Here is a 21,080-nt window from a genome sequence, read left to right on the forward strand (position 1 = left end):
GCAGAATAATGAAAGCAGGTGCAATTCTAAAACCACGTAAGCACAGAGGCAAAGAGCATAGAAACAAAACAAAAAAAAAGCTAAAAACTGGGACAGTGTTCTCGAAGCTACGAACAGGAGTTTGACCAAACTGCAGGAGGCAGTGGAAGACAGGAGTGCCTGGCGTGCTATGGTCCATGGGGTCACAAAGAGTCGGACACGACTAAACGACTAAACAACAACAACAAAAACTGGGAAACTGCAGAAATGCCGACATGGAATTCTGGGTACAGTGCACTGTGGCAAATAGCCATGGCAGAATAATTGACATACGGATTATGACAAAGGGGAGATGCCTAGGAGAGACTCTCGGTGCATCCGGGGGTCGAAAGGCCAGCTGCCAACCTCCAGCTGGATCGTCTCCCTCTTAGCCGTCATATTGCAGAGATTCATCTACCTCTGGCTCCGACGGAAATCAGCGACTCAAGCTTGCTGCCTTGAGCACACTATATGTAGCAGTGTAAACTGCACAACAGAAGAGGCTGAGGCTGTGGATACATACTAAAACTACAGATTTATTTTACATAAATCAGAACAAAGAAACATGTCATCTCTCCTTGCCGTCTTCTCAGAGAGAGACTCAAAACAAAAGCAATACACAGAGCGGAAGTTCCGTTTATGGGGCCCAGCAATCTGTGCTGGAATGTAAACAGACATGGGACACGCAACAATCCCATGTCTGCAATAAAAGGTGGAATGGAATCTCCCAACACTCACACCCTTCCTTGTCCAACTGCAACACAACAGCCCTGCAGTGATGCCAGTGGGCCCTACTCTCTACTATTTGCAGTCACCAACCCTCCCACTTACTCTTGCAGCCCAGATGGAAGGGGACCTGACATGAACCACAGAATTACTTTTAACAAGGCGAGCACACCCTGTACTCCTTTGGTTCAGGCTATACACAAATTGCTGGGGAAAGCAGGGCTTGCTTCCAACTGCCTTAGCAAAGTCCAAGGGTGGATCTACACTTGTGGTTTACAGGTGAAACTCGAAAAATTAGAATATCATCGAAAAGTGCATTTATTTCAGTAATGCAATTTCTTCTTCTTCTTCTTCTTCTTCTTCTTCTTCTTCTTCTTCTTCTTCTTCTTCTTCTTCTTCTTCTTCTTTACAAATGCTTTCTTTTGGAAATTCCACAGTAATAAAACAAATAGTTACAATAATACAAAAATAAACATCGCTATTACATTTCATTAATTACATTCCATTTATAACTGACCCACCAACGACAAATAATTACAATTACAACAAATAAAGGCTTGGCATATCTTGCTTTGCATGTCATGCATCTATCTCATATATTGGTTTCACCTTGTAAGTTGCATTACTGAAATAAATGCACTTTTTGACGATATTCTAATTTTCTGAGTTTCACCTGTATAACGTTTAAAAAGTGTTATTGAAATGTGACACCAGAGGGCGCTGCAGAGCAGTGAGCCACTGCCAATGGGAAACTGCCCTTAAACGTTATAAAACATTTTATTTAATAATGTTTAAACAATCAATATAGATCTGCTCCAAGATCAATTAGCTGGCTTATTTCTCTGGCAGCCCCCCCCCCAAAAAAACCTTTGTGAAACCTAGGAACTCGGAGAACAACTGCATTTCATAGCTGAAGAAAACTTGTTTGCTTTCTCTTCTGAAGTATTTTTTTATTGGATTTTGCAATATGCGCACAAATGAGAACAGCAACACCATTGCAGGTCTTTCATTCCAAAATATAGACCTCAAAATAAAACCCTTAAAATCCTATATAATAAAGTCCCTGTGTCTCTGCGTCCAGTTTTCCCGTGTGTCCCTGGGTTACTGCGCATGTGCCCCAGGGACACAGGGATTGGACAGCAGACACTGCACGCGCGCACTCTCCCCCCGCCTCCTCCAACTGCCACTCCCGGCCGGACACTGCCTCACTGCAGGGCACGTCAGGGAAGCGAGGGTGGAGGCCGGCGGAGGCCTCCTCCTCATAACCCTCCCTGGCCCGTGAGAGGAGCAGCGGGAGGCCGTGAAGCAGCGGTGGCGAGGTAGGCGTTTGTGTCCCGCGTCCTTCCTGTCGGCGGCTGGGGGAGAGGAAGGAAGGAGGAGAATCCGTTCCTGTCCCCCTGCCGCCGACAGCAAGGACAGGTCCCAGGGTTCGGAGAAGCACTGCGCAAGCGCTTCTCCGAACCCCAGGATGTTCTAGCGCCCGTTATTGAACGGGCTGAAATACACTAGTAAGTATAATAATAAAATGGAAAAGAAAACCATACCAAAGAGAATAAATTTAATACAATATGCCAGGTAAAAATCAGGCTAAATTGGAAGTAAATTGGCTAGCTAATATATTCTGATTGTGGAAGGAAAGTGTGCCTACAAATGAAAATAATAGTAAAATTAATCTATCACCTCAGGGGAAACTGCTTGCAAAATGCATACATTGGTCAGAACCTCAAACAAAAGTGTGTTTATTCAGAGGAATTGACATTAAATGCTGTTGAATTGTCATGGGTGGTGTTTTTTTTTTTAATTGCAGATTGCTGCAGAAATGTGTAAAACTGAATTTAAGATTGGAAAAAATGAGAAACAGAGAGGAGGGAAATTGCCAGATGCTTCCACCCCTTGTCATGTGACCAAACAGCCCCATCACTGCATAAACTGCATTGGCCCCTTATTTCCCTCTAGGCCCAATAGATGGTATTTGAAGGACTGCCTCCTCCTGTACTTCCCACAAACATATCGGGGGGGGGGGCTGTAACATTGCCAGAGATTAATTGGGGGAGGGGGGTGCGTGTGTTTCTGACATGCAGCTGATTCGTTCTTTCCAGTTGCTCTGACCATGCTTGTCCAGGGCCGTAGTCACTTACTGGAACTGATGAACAGGGCAGGAGGGTTCTTCACAACTTGGAATATTGAACAACGTGGCGGCCAATCTCTGAGACATTTCTACAGCCTGCATGAAATAAAAACAGGCAAACTGTTTAAAAAAATGTGCTGTTGGCAAATAGAACCACAGAGTCCTCTACTCCAAAGCCTACTGATCTAGGAAACCCCCAACTTTAGCACTTCTGGGAGCAAAGGGTTGGCCAACATGGACGCATGTATATCCTGAAGTTCGCATAGAAAGAGATATGGCTTGGTGACCCATTTCCTCTCAAGGAGGGAAGTGGTGACAGGGGTGCCACAGTCAAAACTGTGTCATTGAAATTCTACTCAATATTGATCCAGAGTAGATTCCAATGTATAGTTAGCAGAGTAAAAACCTAAACACGGTGCAGGATTCCCCCCAAAATAGACCAGAGGCAATAAATGTTCCATCCAGCAGAGCTTTACAGCTACTGAAGGCAAATAAGCATAATGGTCACAAATCCAATACATTCAGGATTGGCACTGTCCATAAGAAATCCAGTTGCAGTAGACTTAACTTAAACTTACAATAACTTATAATAAGTCCAAACCTTGACACTACATACAGAACACCAGACGGAAAAGAGATAAAAAGAGAATGTGAAACCCAGGCTCCTTCTGGCCTCACTATTATAATCAGCATGACCTTGACAGAAGCAGATAACAGAACCAGTTTAAGCCAGCTGTACTCAGCTTCTCAGAAGGAATAACCCAAACATCACGAACCTACTGCCTGCTTCTTTCACACAGAGAGGCTTCCAGAACCCGCCTGAATGAACTAGAACAGGAAAGATCTCTACACATCAGATCAATACTTTCTGCACTAAGAAATGCAAACTGACAAACTGGCCTCTGTCCCTCTTTCCTTCTTTCCTTCCTCTAATGCCCTCTTGTCTCTGCCTCCCAAAGTCTTGCACAGCTGTTTGTTGCAGCAGCCCGGGTACAAGCTCCCCAGGTGAATGGTGCCTCTGGGGTTGGCCAGGGGGTGCTGGTTGCCAGGAGCTGAGGCAACCTCGGAGTAAGGAAGCAAGCAGGTGAGGGAGCCCAGCCAGCCAGTCCTACAGCCCTTGCTGTTGGGAATGGACAGACAAGTCCTAGGCCCCTGTGGGGCAGTGTGAGATGGCACCTCTCTTTGGGGCAGAGGGGGCAACTCAGAGACCAGGGGCAGCAACAGTCCTGAGGACTCCGAAGGAGAGTGGAGAGCAGGGGCGGCTTGCCCATTGACTCTAGTGGTGCGGGGCACCAGGGCGCTTGGGCGCCGAGGGGCACCCCAGCAAGTGGGGAAGGTGTGCAGCAGCCTCCTTTTCACTCCTCCTGCACGCCGTGCCGCTCAGGGCTCAGGGGAGAGCAGGGAGGTAAGCGAGTGGAGCAGGGGCACTAGGACCCTGTTCCGCTCTGCAGCGACAGGGTCATCCCTCACCCCGGCGCTGTGTTTCATTGGTAGAGGCAATGCCACATGGCAGCACCTCTACCAATGAAACGCAGCGCCCTGTTGGCGGGAAGGAAACGGCCGTGGACCCAGCAAGCGCCAGAGTCACGGGAGACGGCCGGGAAGGCCCTGGCGCGGCGCAGCCTGCCCAGGCACCCGGCCCACTGGGAGAAGGGAGGAAGGCCGCGCGGAGCAGCGCCGCCCCCTCCCCCACTCAATCCGGCATTGGACAGGCGGGCGTCCTCCGGCACAGCGTGGCCCCGCTGTGAGGTGTGGGGGCCGCCGAGAGGCTCCCGCCGGTCAGCACACCAGGTAAGAGCTTTCCTTTAAAAAAATTAATAGTGGGGGGACGCCCGAGGGATCCCTGCACCAGGGCACCCGATGACCTTAAGACGGTAGTGGGGGAGAGAAGAGGAGGCTGAGGGAACACTCCACAAGAGAAGGTGTTCGAAAAAGGGTGAGAGAAGGGGGAGGATTTACCAGCAAGAGCCATCGACAAACGAAATTCCTCCTTTAAAATCTCCAAAACTTTCCGAAGTCCTTCTTCGCCCTGTTCCAAGAAACAGTGATATTGTAAATCATGGATCCAGCATAGACTGAATATGGACAACAGCTTTTGAGAGTTGAAAAGGATCTCAGAATTATTTTCCAACTAGGTTGTACGTATGCTATACTTTTGCCTCACTGTTGTCTCTGTTCAAACGGATTTTGCCGGCATTTGAAACGCTATGAAAGCCTATACAGAAACCGTTTGAACAAAATGTTAGCAGGGTGGCTGCGGCGTGGAAGGCAGGCTTCCACTTTCTCTTTTCTGCCACCTTCAGTTCTCTGAAACAAATTGTTGCATGGCTCCAGATATCTAAGGTTCAGACATAATAATTATGTTTACTGATACGACAAAATAGAGGGAACAACAAAGAAGTGAGCCTTGTATGTACATATCCATATTGCTAAAGGCCAAAACAGACATAATCAAGAGATATGTAAGAGCCACAGTATTAGTATAATACCTCTTCCCTTACTTGTGTATGAACCACATTTTATTCTAGAATGGAGACTACGGTACTTTTTTCTACATAGTTCACACACAGTCTAGAGCAGGCACCCCCAAACTTCGGCCCTCCAGATGTTTTGGACTACACTTCCCATCTTCCCCGACCACTGGTCCTGTTAGCTAGGGATCATGGGAGTTGTAGGCCAAAACATCTGGAGGGCCACCGTTTGGGGATGCCTGGTCTAGAGCTATTGCATATTTTAGCTTGAGAAGAGCTTCTGGAGAAACTGGTTTTGTTCTGAAAATAAAAGATCATTGCAGATTGATTGTGCGTTGCCCCTCAGTGTATCCATTTGAAGACAGATTAAAACAGATGTGTGTGTTCCCAGTAATGATGGCTCTATCCATACCTGCCCAATGGCATTGTGGGTGGGTGCAGACCCAGACACAACCACTACTTCATTCTTCGCTCTCCTGGGTCATGTGCAGGGAGGAAAAGGCATGCAGAACCGAATCAAGGGGCTGGTTTTCAAATGTGTGTTAAGCACAGACCCTCCAAGTGTCCCTATTTTTCAGGGACAGTCCTGGATTTACAGAAGCCGTCCTGGTTTCTGATTTGATCCTGGAATGTCCTGCTTTTCCCTGGGATGTCCCTATTTCCATCAGAGAAATGTTGGAGGGTATGGAGTTATGTAACCCCCAAGCGAAGGAGATAAGTAATTGTACAACCTTTAGAAAACATCTGAAGGCAGCCCATATAGGTTAGTTTTTTAATGTTCATTTTTTAAAAAAATATGTTTTTATATATGTTGGAAGCTGCCGAGAGTGGCTGGGGCAACCCAGTCAGACGGGTGGGGTATAAATAATGATGATGATGATGATGATGAACATGGAATAGGACATCCCTATTTGCATCGGGAAAATGTCGCAGGGTACACAATGACCACACCTGGCCTTGTGGACGGCAGGATCTATACTCAATCTAGACTGGAAGCAGAATGTTGAGGACGAATCCGAATGATACTGGACTGAGAAAAGCCTTTGCACTACAAATGTGTTGGTGTGTGTGCAGCCTTAGTAACAGAAATTCAAGCCAGCGTGGCAAAAGAAGGGAGGACAATGAATTCCTAGTTTGTGAATAGTAGGGAGGTCCTAAGTAAAGACAAAAGTATGCCTATGGGCCACATATGCAAAAGATTAAATGCTCTTCTGTACAGTGTGCCAGACTCAACTAACTGGTCCTGCTAGCGCAAGCTCATGCAAGGACTTCCATTAGCACAATGGGGCCTCCTCTTCTCCCCCTGCACCCCCAAATTGCCAGGAGGGGGGGAGAGGCGGTTGTTCCATCAGGCAAGAGGATGTGCTGGCGCTGACCGAATGTTCCTAACAGGCGACCTTGAATTCCTCCCACTGGTTCTCATCCTTCACTGAAGGAACTATTCACGTTATCTTGACTTTGAGAACAGCCTGTATGTCTGTCTCACCCTCTTGCAGCTGGCTTTCGATTACGTTTTTTTCCACAACTCCTGAAGATCAAGGAATCAGTGCAACAAAACAATATTGCCACTTTTTTGCTGGGGAAGAAGGCTAAATGCTCTGTTTAAATAATAATAATAAAAAGCCACAGAGAAGAGCTATGGTGCATGAGAAACCAGAGCCGCAATGAGAACCTGCCTTCAGCCTCAGTTATTGTCTGCTGCCTCGTGCTTTGCCCCTTTAAAGAAAAACAAAATGGAACCTTTGCATCTCCCTGGATAACCCATGTTCCGGGTGGAATGAATAAATGCAGTAGCCCTTGAGGGGGAAATAGTCTATGAGCCTATGAGACTAGTAAAATGATTAGCTATGATTATGCTTTTATATACAGTGGTACCTCGGTTTACAAACACAATTGGTTCCGGAAGTCTGTACTTAACCTGAAGCGTACTTAACCTGAAGCAAACTTTCCCATTGAAAGTAATGGAAAGTGGATTAATCCGTTCCAGATGGTCCGTGGAGTACTTAAACTGAAGCGTACTTAACTCGAGGTATGAGTGTAATTGGTTCCGGAAGTCCGTACTAAACCTGAAGCGTACTTAACCTGAAGCAAACTTTCCCATTGAAAGTAATGGAAAGGGGATAAATCCATTCCAGACAGGTCCACGGAGTACTTAAACTGAAAATACTCAAACCAAAGCGTACTTAAACCGAGGAATGACTGTATTTATCTATATCCCCATCTTTTTTCCTAACAGGGATTCAAGGTGGCTTACAGATAAGATAAGAACAGTTAAAAACATAGAGTAAAATAATTCCATCACTACTGATGGTGATGGCTGTCCCCTCTGATCCGTAGACTAGAGTGTAGCCTGTACACAGAGCGGGGCCTTCATTTTGCAACACAAGTGTCCTATGTTGTTTTGCAAGTTGGTTTGGAAGCTGCTACAGTGGCATCTCGGTTTGCGAACGCAATCCGTTCCGCGGAGGCGTTCGCTCACCGAGGTATTCGCTCGCTGAAGGCACGCTTCTGCGCATGCGCGAAGCACCGATAGAGCGCTGCTGCATAGATCGCACCTGCGCATCCGACGCTGAGGAACCCGGATGTAAACACTTTTGGGTCTGCAGCGTTCGTAAACGGAGGTTTTCGTAAACCGAGGTTCCACTGTATTTTGCAAACAGATCTCCCAGCCTTATGGGCTTTATTGTGACATGTGGCTTCAGAGTAACAACCAGAATTATGAAGTAGATTGAGAAAGTGGTGTTATAGCACACATACCTAGACTGAAGCTTATTGGATAAATCAAGATTGCACTGGCAGAACGATGCACCACGCTGGAGCCCAAAACATGCATGCAATATAAAACCAAAGGCAAGATGTGATGGACCATGTGTGTAAAGGGCAATGCAGAAAGCCCTGTTTAGGTCACTTGCTTTATCTTATAAGCCCTAAACAGTTGCCCAGGCATACAAACTGTATATTTATTCACCTTATAGGCCAGACCCCATATAGCAGGCCTTCCGATGAAGACGCATTTTGCCCCGAGCGCCAGCGCTTTCAATACATCACTTCCTGTTCGTATCCCGCCATCCAAATAAACGTCTATTTTGTCTTGGACTGTGGCTACAATTTCAACTAGCGCATCAATCTGCAAAGAAGCAAACGTGAAACACATAGATGGGAACTGAGGCATAAATGTTCGAGAACCAAGACTTGCCCTCTGTTATTTCACAAATATCCTTGGAACATGGATCTCTCTTGGAAATCCTATCTGCCACCATCACACCAATGCACTGCTACACATTAATGAAGTCTCTACTCCGCCTAGTGTCTGCTGTTTCTATTTATCTTATTAATAGTCTGTCCAGCAAGGCTATTTAAAAGCCAAGAGTATTCTTTTGGGGGGCTGGTCCACACCAGTGTATACTGTGTGTTTGCAGCTGTTTGTGTTGTCATTTAATTTGTGCAATCCACACAACATTACCCTCAATCAACACCAATGCTTCCTCCTGCAAAATTCAAGTTTGTGTGATATGAGGATAACCCAAACGTCAGAGAAAATTGATTCCAAACTGCTCCACTCAGTCTCACAGATTATTATTATTTGTCTGTTTTTGGATGGGTGGATCAACCATCAATTTCTGCTACTCCTTTTTTCTATGGCCATCAGGGCCGGATTTAGATGAAGAGAGGCCCTAGGCTACTCCACTTGTGAGGCCCCTCCCCACCCCCCACTCTCACAACTAGAAGAAAATGGAAGAGTTATAAACAAAAATGAGTACAGCCAAGGATGATGACGGGTATTTAAAATTCTGCAATTCACAATTTCTCCTCTAAAGGACATAAGATATTATTGTTAAATACCATGGTGATTTTAAAAAGGCATAAAATTAACACTGAAAAACTTTTGCAAGAACTGAACTTTGTAAACCTTTTCAGGCCTGGAACTAGTTACCATGTCCTTTTCCTCTCTAAGGAATCAATTTCAGCCTTCATGGCATTTAACCATGGCTCAGCATCCTCTGAGGTTAAATTTTGGACCTATTGGAAGCTTGAAAGTTCCCAAACCTTCTCTGAGTTGCTAACAACAGCTGTATCTGCTATGACTGTTTTAGCAAACTCTTCAGCATACCATTTGGGTGGTTTACCCTTTGTGGCCCTTTCAGATCTGCATACTGTACTATACACAAGTCTTCTTCAGGTCGTCCTCTTATATACCTGCTGGGATTGACAAGGCATCTGACCTCACCTGAATCTCATAGCTCTCCTGTAGCTGCCTCTGATTAGTTATCATTTAACTCTTGGGGGAAATAATTAGCATCACACGTCATGTGCATGGAAGTTGCCGAACCAATGAACCAACTCGAAGGATTACTGTTAATAGCACCAGTTTCCCTATAACTTGATATCGCTGGATAGTTTCGATGAACTGCAAAAGCATTTTTCGTTTGCTTTCTGTTGACACCCTGGAACTTTTCTTTATTAGTGCTACTTTGTTTTCTACGATTCCTTGCAAATGAGGGAAACCACTTTTCATTAGACTTAAGCATGTGGGTTATATGAGGCTGGGTTATCCCACATATGCAACATTCTTTTGTGCACTCTGTGGGCCTTGAACCTGCTCTAATAAAGGAGCTTGTTCTCCACCTTCATACTGCTCAGACACAAATGATTCCATTCAACTTGTTTCCCCTGCCCTGATTTTCTCCTCCTAGCTGTTTCTGCATTCATTTATCTTTTGCCTGATTCAGTTTATATCCGCGCACACAGCCAAGTAAACCACAGCTGCGGACATGAACAGTTCTGCACATGTTAAGTGTGATAGGTGATGACCTATCCCTTACACTTGTAGGTGCCCCATCCAGCTGTCTTCCTCCATGGTTGGACACAATAATCCCTTGAACGCCATGGCTCATGGCCAGCTCTGCATCTTCCTTTGTCAGAATTCCCTTGACGATGAGAGGTAGGTGTGTCACACTCCGTAGCCAGAAGATGTCATCCCAAGTGACAGAGGGGTCCATGCTGCCAGGAGGCACCCCATACTCTGAACGGTCTTTACCCTGAAGGGGAGGAGCAAAAGGGAGTGTCACTGTTGCTCCCAATGTTGGCGCAACTCTTAAACTTATCCCTGTCCTGCTAGGCTTTCTTATCGACATTTTGTGGTTTTGTTACAATCAAGCACTATGTAAAGGCTCTGAAACAAATATACAGTCATACCTCGGTTTACAACCGCCTCGGTTTACAAACACTGCGGACCCATCTGGAACGGATTAATCCACTTTCCATTACTTTAAATGGGAAAGTTCGTTTCAGGTTAAGTACGCTTCAGGTTAAGTACAGTGGAACCTCGGTTTATGAACACCTCGGTTTATGAATTTTCGGTTTATGAACACCGCGGACCCATCTGGAACGGATTAATTCATTTTCCATTACTTTCAATGGGAAAGTTCGCTTCAGTTTATGAACGCTTCAGTTTATGAACAGACTTCCGGAACCAATTACACCCATGCTTCAGTTTATGAACGCTTTAGTTTAAGTACTCTGCGGACTGTCTGGAACAGATTAATCCACTTTCCATTACTTTCAATGGGAAAGTTCGCTTCAGTTTATGAACGCTTCAGTTTAAGTACTCCGCGGACTGTCTGGAACAGATTAATCCACTTTCCATTACTTTCGATGGGAAAGTTCACTTCAGTTTATGAACGCTTCAGTTTATGAACAGACTTCCGGAACCAATTGTGTTCATAAACCGAGGTACCACTGTATAGACTTCCGGAACCAATTGTGGTTGTAAACCGAGGTACCACTGTATACCATATTGGCCCGAATATAAGCCGTACTTTCCCCCCAAATTCTGACCATGAAAAGTTAAAGTGTAGCTTATATCCGTGACCTTACGGTATGCATCCAGGAGCGCGGCAAAGCGGTGCCCGCCCTGTGCGTAGTTCTCCGTCCTCTCCTCCAAGGCTGGGAAGGGAGAGAGCAAGGAAGGGAAAAGCCGACAGCAACACAATGCCCCCCCCCCAGTATGCAGCCAGGAACAGCGAGGAAGGAAGTGGCTTATATCTGGGTATTTTTTCTCTCCCCCCCCTCCAGTTTTAAAGCTGCGGCTTATATTCAGGTGAGACATATTCGGGCCAATATGGTATATATATTGAACAAATACTGTATGGAGCTTTTTGCTGTATGGCCTCTTATTACCCCTCTGGTAGTGAGGTCAGACTTGGCTATACAGTCGTACCTTGGAAGTCGAACGGAATCCGTTCTTGAAGTCCGTTCGACTTCCAAAATGTTCAGAAACCAAAGCGCAGCTTCTGATTGGCTGCAGGAAGCTCAAAAATATTTGATTGTTTTTCTTTCCCTTGTCCGTCCTCCAGTGGACGCCAGCAAGAGTGCAGCAACTCCAAGGCCTGATAGAGCCAAGAAGGCTTCTATTTGTTTTGGGTTGCATAACCCTTGCCTTCAGCGGGTGAGACCATTAGTGGGTCCAATGGTCCAAAAGGCCATTTCTGCATGTGGTGTAGAGGGAAGTGAGGGGCAGATGGGGCTTGTCAACTTTAGAAAGCTAGCCCATCTTGGAGTAGGAAAACTCTGATGCTCAACCTCTGCTGCCTTGCAGGATATCTTCGGGAGAAGAAAAGGCTCAGGAAGAGCCAGTGTGGTGTAGTGGTTAAGAGCGGTAGACTCGTAATCTGGGTAACCGAGTTCGCGTCTCCGCTCCTCCACATGCAGCTGCTGGGTGACCTTGGGCTAGTCACACTTCTTTGAAGTCTCCCAGCCCCACTCACCTCACAGAGTGTTTGTTGTGGGGAGGAAGGGAAAGGAGATTGTTAGCTGCTTTGAGACTCCTTCGGGTAATGAAGCGGGATATCAAATCCAAATCCAAGGAACAAGCCCTACACATATCCGGAGTGGAGTCCCTAAGACGGTTGGATGGTGCCTTGTACGCCTCCTTACCGCAACTCCTGCATCCCAAGCTGGTGCTAAAAATATTGCTCTGCTTTCCTTTGGACCACGTCTGTGAGGCTGTCATCTGGGCAGCCCAGGACTTCCATACTTGCGCTCTGTGGAGGTCACTTTGGTTCTGCTAATGCAGCGGTTCGACTTCACCCCCAGAAGCACACTCCATTGACTCTCAAGTTAGACAGAGGCCAACAAACCTCTGTTTCCCCCCCTTTTACCACTGTTTGTGCCATCCCCAAACACACCCGTCCCCCCCCTGCTGCCTTGTCCTGATGTCCAGCTTGGCACTGCCCACACCTTCCTGGCTGTCTCTCCACCATGGTGTGGGTGTCCTGAGTAACTCTACCCATTCCCTAGACAGCTTTTGTATGGAATTCTGCTAAAGCTTTACAAACCTCGAAGGTGCCTTCAAAGTTCTTTAGCTTAACGACAGACAAGAACCGGAAGTCGTTGCGGATGTCGTTGCGCCTCTTGCCCGTGTAGGGCACGTCAGCCGTGAGCACCAGGGCCCGGAAACCGGCTGCTTCTGCCCTTCGCACCAGTTGCTCCGAGGCGGTTCTGTCCCGGTGGATGTAGAGCTGGAACCATCGGAGGGCAGCCGGCGCAGCAGCAGCAATCTCATCCACAGAGCAAGAGGAGTAGGAGCTGGCAATGTAGCATGTATTCATAGCTTCTGCCGCTTCGGAAAAATATGGGGATGGGGGAAGGAAAATCTGAGCCCAGTATGCTGGCTTTGGCTGCTTTGGCTCCTAGAATTATTGAACTGTTGATTGGAAGGGACCGCAAGGGTTTTCTAATCCCTGCTATGCAGGAATCTCAGCTAAAGCAGCTATGATTAGTGGGTCAGTTCACTAATTCCTGTTATTTGTTTATTTTATTTTATTACAGAGCACGAATGGTGGAATGGTACCGTTGACGGAGAAAAGAGGTAATTTAAAAAAAAGGTTTTTTATGTATGGCACTACTGTGGCCTGTGTTTTGTTAGCGCCAAAATGGAAAACGAGTGAGGTCCCAACTAAAGAAGAATGGCAACTTAAGTTGACAGAACATGCACAACTCACAGACTTAACATATAGAACAAGAAGAACATGTGTTTAAAGATGATTGGAAAACGTTTATTGAATATATATGGGAAATAACTGTGTACAGCTGAAAGCGCTGGCAGCTTTAAGGTAAATTCAACAGCGTAAACAAGTTTTGATGGATGCAATGACGGAATACTGAATGGTATAGTTTTTGTAAAATATACGGAGATTTATGAGATGTAAAATGAACCATGAAAAGAGAAGAAGGGGAGTCATTGATATCTTAAGGATGTAAAATGAGTATTTTAAACTGTAAAACAGAAAATTTAATAAATATATATATATTAAAAAAGAGAGAGAAAAGAGGGAATTACATGTTCTCAGACATGTGGAAGTATCAGCACCCAAGCCTCTGCTAAACGGCACTCACTCTGTCTTCTCCATCTTTTGTAATATAGCGCCCTGTGCAAGGCCAAAATTTGGCTCCCCTAACTCAATCTTCTCCATTATGGATTTTCTCAATTTTGTGCCCCCTTGGCTCGGTGCCCTGTGCAGGGGAACCGCCCCCCCCCTAAATCTGGCACTGTGGGTGCCATCTTTGCATTGCTGAAGAGGGCTACAATCTTCCCTAAAGATTCAGCTGTACACATTGCTGACTGATTTCCCTGTTGTGCTCTCATGAGGCCCTCTCCGGACCTCTCCAAAGCGGAATTTCAGGCTAGCAGAAACTTTGCAGAGCGTTTTAAAAGCCTTAACATGATCCGATAAACTTGAAAGGCACTTGATTCTAAGGCAAGGCAGCCAGCTTGAGGGGAAGGGGGAAACTAGGGTTGTATTCAGAGGCAGGTCTGTGTGTGGCACAGCTGCCGCTTGGATAAGGACCGTGCTGTGTGGATGACATGAAATACATGCACACACGGGATGATGCACTAAATCCACTTTCAGCTGCCCTGTGCGCCCAACCTTTGTTTCTCAGCAAGAAGGAGATCCCGGCATACCTCTAGCTGTGCTCAGCTCTCCATCTGGCCAAGCCAACATATGGAAGCCGGTGGGAGCGATTCCCACAGGAAAGCTGATTTCAGTGCCGAGGATGGTGGTCCTTGTATCCATTGCAGACATGTCGCGAAGAACGCGTGGGCGAAAACGAATCCTGAAGGAAGAATTAGATGTGGGATGCAATCCACTGGGAGCAGTCAAGTGCAACATTCCTTGTTTTGCTAGAGTGGACATGCAAGGTATTGTTCGGTCCAGCCAGTCGAAACTTCCTGTTCCTCCTGGCCTGGAGCATCCTTCCTTGCATGTGACTAGTGGGTGGGCGTGACCTTTCCAGACCTGGTAAAAGGCCAAGTCATGCTGCTACCTTCCTCTCTTCGATCTTCTTTGTCGTCCTGCAAACATCCTGATTCACCTGCTAGCCAGCAGTCCCCCAGGTTATTTGCCAAATGGGGTAAGCCTGTTTGTAACTTTAAGCCTAAAGCCTGCCTTCAGGGATCACACTGTGCTCTGCCTGATTGTGAGTAAACTTCCTTTTTATTGCTTATGAATAAGACCCTGGTGCCTTTATTCTTTTAGGAGGGATTCAAGGGGTCTTACCAGGAAAATTGAGCCAGATTGAATTGCACATTGTCTTAAGAAACTCACACGAGTTTGCAACTAGTTTTCTGCTGTGTAAAGGGGAATGCATTCTGCTAAGTAAAAGAACTTGCTAGCGCAAGTTAGGAAGGACATAAACAATATATCCTCTCCTGCCACCCTGAACATTCCCACACTAGAAAGAGGTGAAACAGCAGAGCTGGCAGGTGTTACTTCTGCCCTGTCAATCTAATCTAATCCTGACAACTAAACAACTCAGGTATCCCTTTCAATGAAGAATATCCTATATTTCCCTTCCCCTATTGATGTGTGTGCGCAGCAGCTGCTGTTGGGTTTTCTTCTTTTGAAAAACTTGCAGCAGAGTTTCCTTTTTAATTGAGTATCTTTATTATGTACAATAAATTACATGGGTCTAATACAAATAAAACAACAGAATTAGGGTTGCCAGACTCAGTAGAGGACAGGACTTCTGTGCTTTTAATTGCCCTGTTCTCTTTTGAGTCTGGAAACCTTAAAGAGAAACCAGCAGACCCTTTGCTTGGAAATTATGCTTTCGCGGCTCCCCGGCCTCCGCAAAGGCATCGGAGCGAAGTCCCGGCTCCGATGCCTTCCGGAGGCTGGGGCTTTGCTCTGATGCCTTTGCGGAGGCCGGGGACCGCTTTCGCGGCTGCAGCCCAGTCGCGGAAACGCTCCCCGGCCTCCGCGAAGGCATCGGAGCAAAGCGGTTAATCCGTTCTAGGGGGTGTTTTTCCTCGTCTAGAACGGATTAATCAACTTCCCATTACTTTCAATGGGAAAGTTCACTTCGGTTTACGAACACTTCGGTTTATGAACAGACTTCTGGAACCAATTGTGTTCGTAAACCAAGGTTCCACTGTAATTACAATTACAACAAATAAAGGCTTGACATATCTTGCTTTGCATGTCATGCATCTATCTCATATATTGGTTTCACCTTTTAAGTTGCGTTACTGAAATAAATGCACTTTTCGACGATATTCTAATTTCCCGAGTTTCACCTGTATAATAAACTGGCTTATAATCAGTGCGTGAACTGCTTTATTCTAAGGACACTGAGCTCAAATATTTCTAGTGTTGGGACGCGTGTCTTGGGCATGCTGCAGGTGAGTGCCGCCCGGCATTATGTCACCTCCCTCAGTGGTGACACCTGGGGCAGACCGCTCCCACCGCCCCTCCCTTCCTCCGCCTCTGGGGGGGGGGAGGCTATTCCTGCAACTGTCTCCAGAAAACACCAGACACTTGGAGAAAGCACTTGTGTGGGTGTTTAGAGGCTTGAAATGCTTGCTATTGTGCCCCCCCTTTGCCCATTGGGTAGACGGCATGAGATTTCTTGGGTGTCTCGATGTGCTCAACACATTTTGTTGCAGTAGAAATGGGATCTGGCTGCAAGGACACGTCTGCAAGGACACATCTGAATACATCTGCAAGTTCAGATCCAGGCACCCTACTGCAATAGCCACTGTTCCACACAAATGTGTGAGAACGGGAATGTAGCACTGAAAACAAAAACTTTGTGGGATACAGAGGCATTCATTCCTCCCAATTTTGGTGCAAATGATTCACTTTCCCAGATCATACTTCTGTTTTGATGTATACCAGATCAGCCATTTGTGACTGAGTTTAACAAAGTCAGTCGGTGGAAAGAGATGCACGTGAATGCTTGCACCCAGTGCCGGATTTAGACATAAGCTAAACAAGCTATAGCTTAGGGCCCCACTCTCTTGAGGCCCCCCCAAAAATTTAAAGGGGAAAAACACTGGATGTACATTTCCAAAATATAAAAGCAAATAAAATAAAACCTACATACAGCAACAGTGTTTTGTGTTGTGTAGGCTCCTATGATGTAAGTCATGGGCCCCGCCTGCTAGACTGCTCCCTAAAATATCACTGGTTTGCTCATTTCCATGCATATAGCCTATATTCAACACACAAAAACAGTGATAATTTGTTGTTGACAAAGGACAGCTAGACATATAAAGGGCCCCATTACCGTCAGTAATTTAGGGCCTCATCAAACCTAAATCCGTTCCTGCTTGCACCTCCAATGTCTGGCGTAAGATTTCAAGCCATCTGGGAGACCCTGAGCCCAGGGGAAGGGGGGGGGGTTGTTAGTCTTAAGTGTTAATATGTTATTATGATACATAGCTGCCAAGTTTTCCCTTTTCTCGCGAGGAAGCCTATTCAGCATAAGGGATGTTGGGAAAGATTGAGGGCACTAGGAGAAGGGGACGTCAGAGGACAAGATGGTTGGACAGTGTTCTTGAAGCTACCAACATGAGTTTGACCAAACTGCGGGAGGCAGTGGAAGACAGGAGTGCCTGGCGTGCTATGGTCCATGGGGTCACGAAGAGTCGGACACGACTAAGCGACTAAACAACAACAACAACAACTTGGCAGCTATGTATATGATATAAGAATTATTATTTGAACTTATGGGAAATCTTTGGTAATAAAATTTAGGCTAAAGGGAGAAATAGAAGATTGAAGGATGGGAAATAATTTTTTGATTGGGATTAATTGATTAAAGATTGGTGGAATATAGTTGATGTTTTTTGAATAGAATAATTGAAAGATAATGATAAAAGGTATTAGTTTGAATTAAGATATAAGATGGAAATCGCTTAAATGGAATTCTAAAATGGACCCAGTGAGAGGGGAATCAAGGAAGTCAACAAGTAAAAATGTAACAAATGATGTTTTTCCTTTTTATGTTTTATTCTTGTTTTATTTTATTTTATTTTATTTGGTTTTTTGTGTTTTTGCTTTTGCAATGTTGTTTTTGTATTTTGGCAATGTTGGAAAACGAATAAAAATTATTTGAAGAAGAAGAAGAAAAAGATTTCAACCCAGCCCAATCTAGCTAGTCCACGATACCTCATGTGAGCGACCATCTTAACATGAGTGCTAACCTTCCACTCGCCAAAGGTGAGCCTTTATCATACCTTTTAAATGCCTTGAGATTTTCTTCCAGGGTACTACATTCATCAGCGCCAGCGGCAACAAAATCCCAGGCATCTTTGGGGAGATGCTTCTTAGCATATGCCTCAAAGTCTGACAAACAGACCAGGGCCATCTTAAATCAAAGCTGCAGTGGAGAGAAGATAAATATGACAAGTACAGGCTATTAATGAGAATCTTGAAGTTGGCTTGATGGGGGAATGTTCTTACAGACATGCGCAGTCTCACAGTCCCCCACCTCTTCTCATCTGATCTGTGCAGATTAGCTGGAAGATATGGGGGTCCCTCTGCTTAACGAAAACATTCAGTCTGCTGACCAGGGAGCAGGAAAACTGTATCCCTGCCAGGGCTCTGGTCTTCACCCACTCTAAGCAGAATGTCTATTTTCATTTTTTTAATTTTTCTTTTTGTTGCTGCCACCAAAACTGATGAGACCTTTCTCCTCCTTCCCCTCTTTTCTTATTTATGTTTCATTAATAAGAATCAAATGGACCTCTTGAATCAATGATGGCCTTTATGTTCACATTGGAAGTCTAGATTTCTTCAACTGGAATGCAACAATCTTGCAGCTGCTTAAATGGTGATCATGTTCCCTATCTCCACCAGCAATTCTGTACCCACTCACCTGAAATTATGCCCTGTTAATCTCTGTGGGGCCTGACTCCGAGTAAATGTAGTATAACATTCATTGATTGCAAGCTTGAAGATCTCAAATAGTTTTCCGTAGCAGCTACCCTAGTTGCTTGGGATGTTGATGATGATGATAATGATGATGATTCCTCCCATCAGATGTCAAACAGCTAAACAAATTCCTTCCAGTAGCACCTTAGGGACCAACTAAGTTTGTCATTGGTATGAGCTTTCGTGTGCATGCACACTTCATCAGATACACATGCGCACGAAAGCTCATACCAATGACAAACTTAGTTGGTCTCTAAGGTGCTACTGGAAGGATTTTTTTTATTTTGTTTCGACTATGGCAGACCAACACGGCTACCTACCTGTAACTAAACAAATACATGACATTTTGAAGACATATGAAGGCAACTCTTCATAGACAAGTTTTTAATGTTTGATGGTTTGTTATGTTTTTATTTTTTGCTGGATTGTTATTATTATAATTATTATTATTATTTTATTATTCCATTCATTGCCCTGATATAAATAATGTTCTCTCTTCTACAGCTCTTGAATCTACCTTGCCAAGGAGAAGGCACACTCCCTCCCCCCCCCAACCTGGCAGCATGTCTGGGCAAGAAAACACATATTCCACTGGAAACCTGTGAACCCACTAGAAACAGAATATTTACAGAAGCACAAGATAAAGAAAATGGAACATATACCTAAGAAATGCACATTGTAATATGCAAAAACAGATTTTTCAAAGCAGTCTTAGCAATGGCGTTATAACATAAAAACTAGGAGAGCTTTTACAGCCCTCTACCTAATCTTTTTCAAATAGCTATGATATTCATTATTTGAACTGTCTCATAGGATTAGCTAACCTTTGGTTTAAACAAAACTAGAGTCTTATTTTGGGGAATTTTACCCCACACTGCGGTGTAGCTTTCAGTTCTTTTCAGAGTGTACAGTTCTTTCTAGTTTTTGATAAGAAAACCTCAGCCCCTAAATATTTTCTTCCTGAGGAAACAGATAGAGATTTTCCAGTGAAACAAGTCACTCAGCTGGCACCTCGTCAAGGTTTACTTTATTTAGAGGTTTCTTTGAGAAATTTATGTTTTTTTCTATATCAAGCTTTCTTTTGGGAGATTTAAGCTAATTTTGTTTTGTTTTTTGAACAATTATTAGTTTAGTTTTAATATCATTCACTTTATCAATATCTCATTTCAGGGATTTATCACGGTATAGTTTTGTTTTTGAGCTGATAAAATGTTCTTTGAGCGGGACATGGCTCTGTTATATTTATTTATGCTAGTCATACCTAACAATGAGGCTATTAAGTTGTGTAAACAAAGGAAAGGGGAGGTATAAATACTGAGCCACACATCTACGTTCATCACATTATTATTATTATTATTATTATTATTATTATTATTATTATTATTATTATTATTTTAATTTCGCTTACCAAAGTAGTGCTCAAGATGACTTCAGGATACAATAAAACCATCAACAATTAAACATTACAGTGAAACAGCAGCAGAGCAGATATTTAGAACAGAGTCCGCTTGGAATACCCAATTTAAAACCCACCTGAACAAAATGGTCTTTCTCTACTAAAACACTGGAAGAATTTAAAATACAACCTTGGAACTAATCACATATGATCAGTGCTTTTTTTTTGGCAGGAGGGGGACGACGACACAGGGGTACATATACGCCCCAAACATTTTGTGAATATTTGTACTTTTGTCCATATACTGTATTCATTTGAACTATAAAATGCTGATTTCTTTGAGTCAAAAAGAGAGTACTCCTAAACATTTTTTGGGGGGGAAAAGCACTGCATATGATGGCAGATAAGGGAATAATTTGCATGTGTGAATTGGTCACATTGTGCATCAATTTACACACATGAAATGTACTGGTGTCTCCTTCCGCTGCAAATCAAATAATTATCAGGAGAAAGCAAATGCTGAATCCAGCCACAGATTTTTTCAATAACAACCTTTATCCACCGCCCACTGACCACAAACAAGCTCAGGAAAAAAATAATTACTTGCCTTTAGTGTGAGCAACTCCAGCTAGCTAGACCATTGCTTCAGAGTGGGTTTTCAACTGAATGTCGTGCTATCCCTTTGTGAACACAGCCACTCCTTGATCTGTGTTTGGCTGAGGGGAGATGGGGGAACGTTTCAAATTTAATACATCACCGCAAAAGATTAAAGCTTAACTTTCTAGTAAACTTTGGACTGTTTGTGCTGGTCTGAATGTGCTCTCATAACAAAACAGTCCTGCCACGCCACACACTAGCTGAGCATTCCATAGTTCTGGAAATTTCACCCCAATGGGGTACAGGAATCTATGGCAGAAGTGGTATGCAGAAGGTGAGGCAACCATCTTGTGCTTTGCAATGCATATCAAAGGCAGGACCCTTTAAAGTTCTAGCACTAGAAGGCGGGCAGGATTCCCCCAGAATTCAGCATGAAGCAAATTTACTGCAGCCTGGTGAATCCTTCTCAGATGGTAAATTGTCAAAACAATTAAGGCCGTAACAAAATCATTTACCACAGATAT

At 44.6% G+C, this 21,080-nt stretch overlaps 1 protein-coding gene across 2 annotated transcripts; it reads right to left on the reverse strand.

Moving 5' to 3' along the window:
• Positions 1 to 559: 559 nt before the first annotated feature.
• Positions 560 to 20,690, reverse strand: HAO2 (hydroxyacid oxidase 2). Of its 2 annotated transcripts, XM_035097292.2 has the most exons (8): positions 20,567 to 20,690; positions 17,867 to 18,009; positions 14,309 to 14,460; positions 12,681 to 12,964; positions 10,167 to 10,382; positions 8,312 to 8,470; positions 4,832 to 4,901; positions 563 to 2,968 (listed from the first exon to the last, which is right to left on the reverse strand). In XM_035097292.2, the coding sequence occupies exons 2-8, from the start codon at positions 17,995 to 17,997 to the stop codon at positions 2,913 to 2,915; spliced, it is 1,068 nt and encodes a 355-aa protein (XP_034953183.1). In that variant the 5' UTR covers positions 17,998 to 18,009; positions 20,567 to 20,690; the 3' UTR covers positions 563 to 2,912. The 2 variants fall into 2 exon arrangements, with proteins under 2 accessions (XP_034953184.1, XP_034953183.1); XM_035097293.2 differs by lacking the exons at positions 14,309 to 14,460; positions 20,567 to 20,690 and having other exon boundaries at positions 560 to 2,968; positions 17,867 to 17,998.
• Positions 20,691 to 21,080: the final 390 nt, after the last annotated feature.

Source organism: Zootoca vivipara, chromosome 16 (genome assembly GCF_963506605.1).
Source record: "Zootoca vivipara chromosome 16, rZooViv1.1, whole genome shotgun sequence".
Taxonomy (NCBI): domain Eukaryota; kingdom Metazoa; phylum Chordata; class Lepidosauria; order Squamata; family Lacertidae; genus Zootoca; species Zootoca vivipara.

Coding starts and splice junctions, on each gene's coding strand:
- HAO2 (XM_035097292.2), bottom strand. CDS start 17,997: ATGGCCCTGGTCTGTTTGTCAGACTTTGAGGCATATGCTAAGAAGCAT. Junction 14,461..17,866: donor AATCTCAAGGCATTTAAAAG/GTATGATAAAGG, acceptor TTCTTCCTTCAG/GATTCGTTTTCGCCCACGCG. Junction 4,902..8,311: donor TATGGGGTCTGGCCTATAAG/GTGAATAAATAT, acceptor TTCTTGGAACAG/GGCGAAGAAGGACTTCGGAA.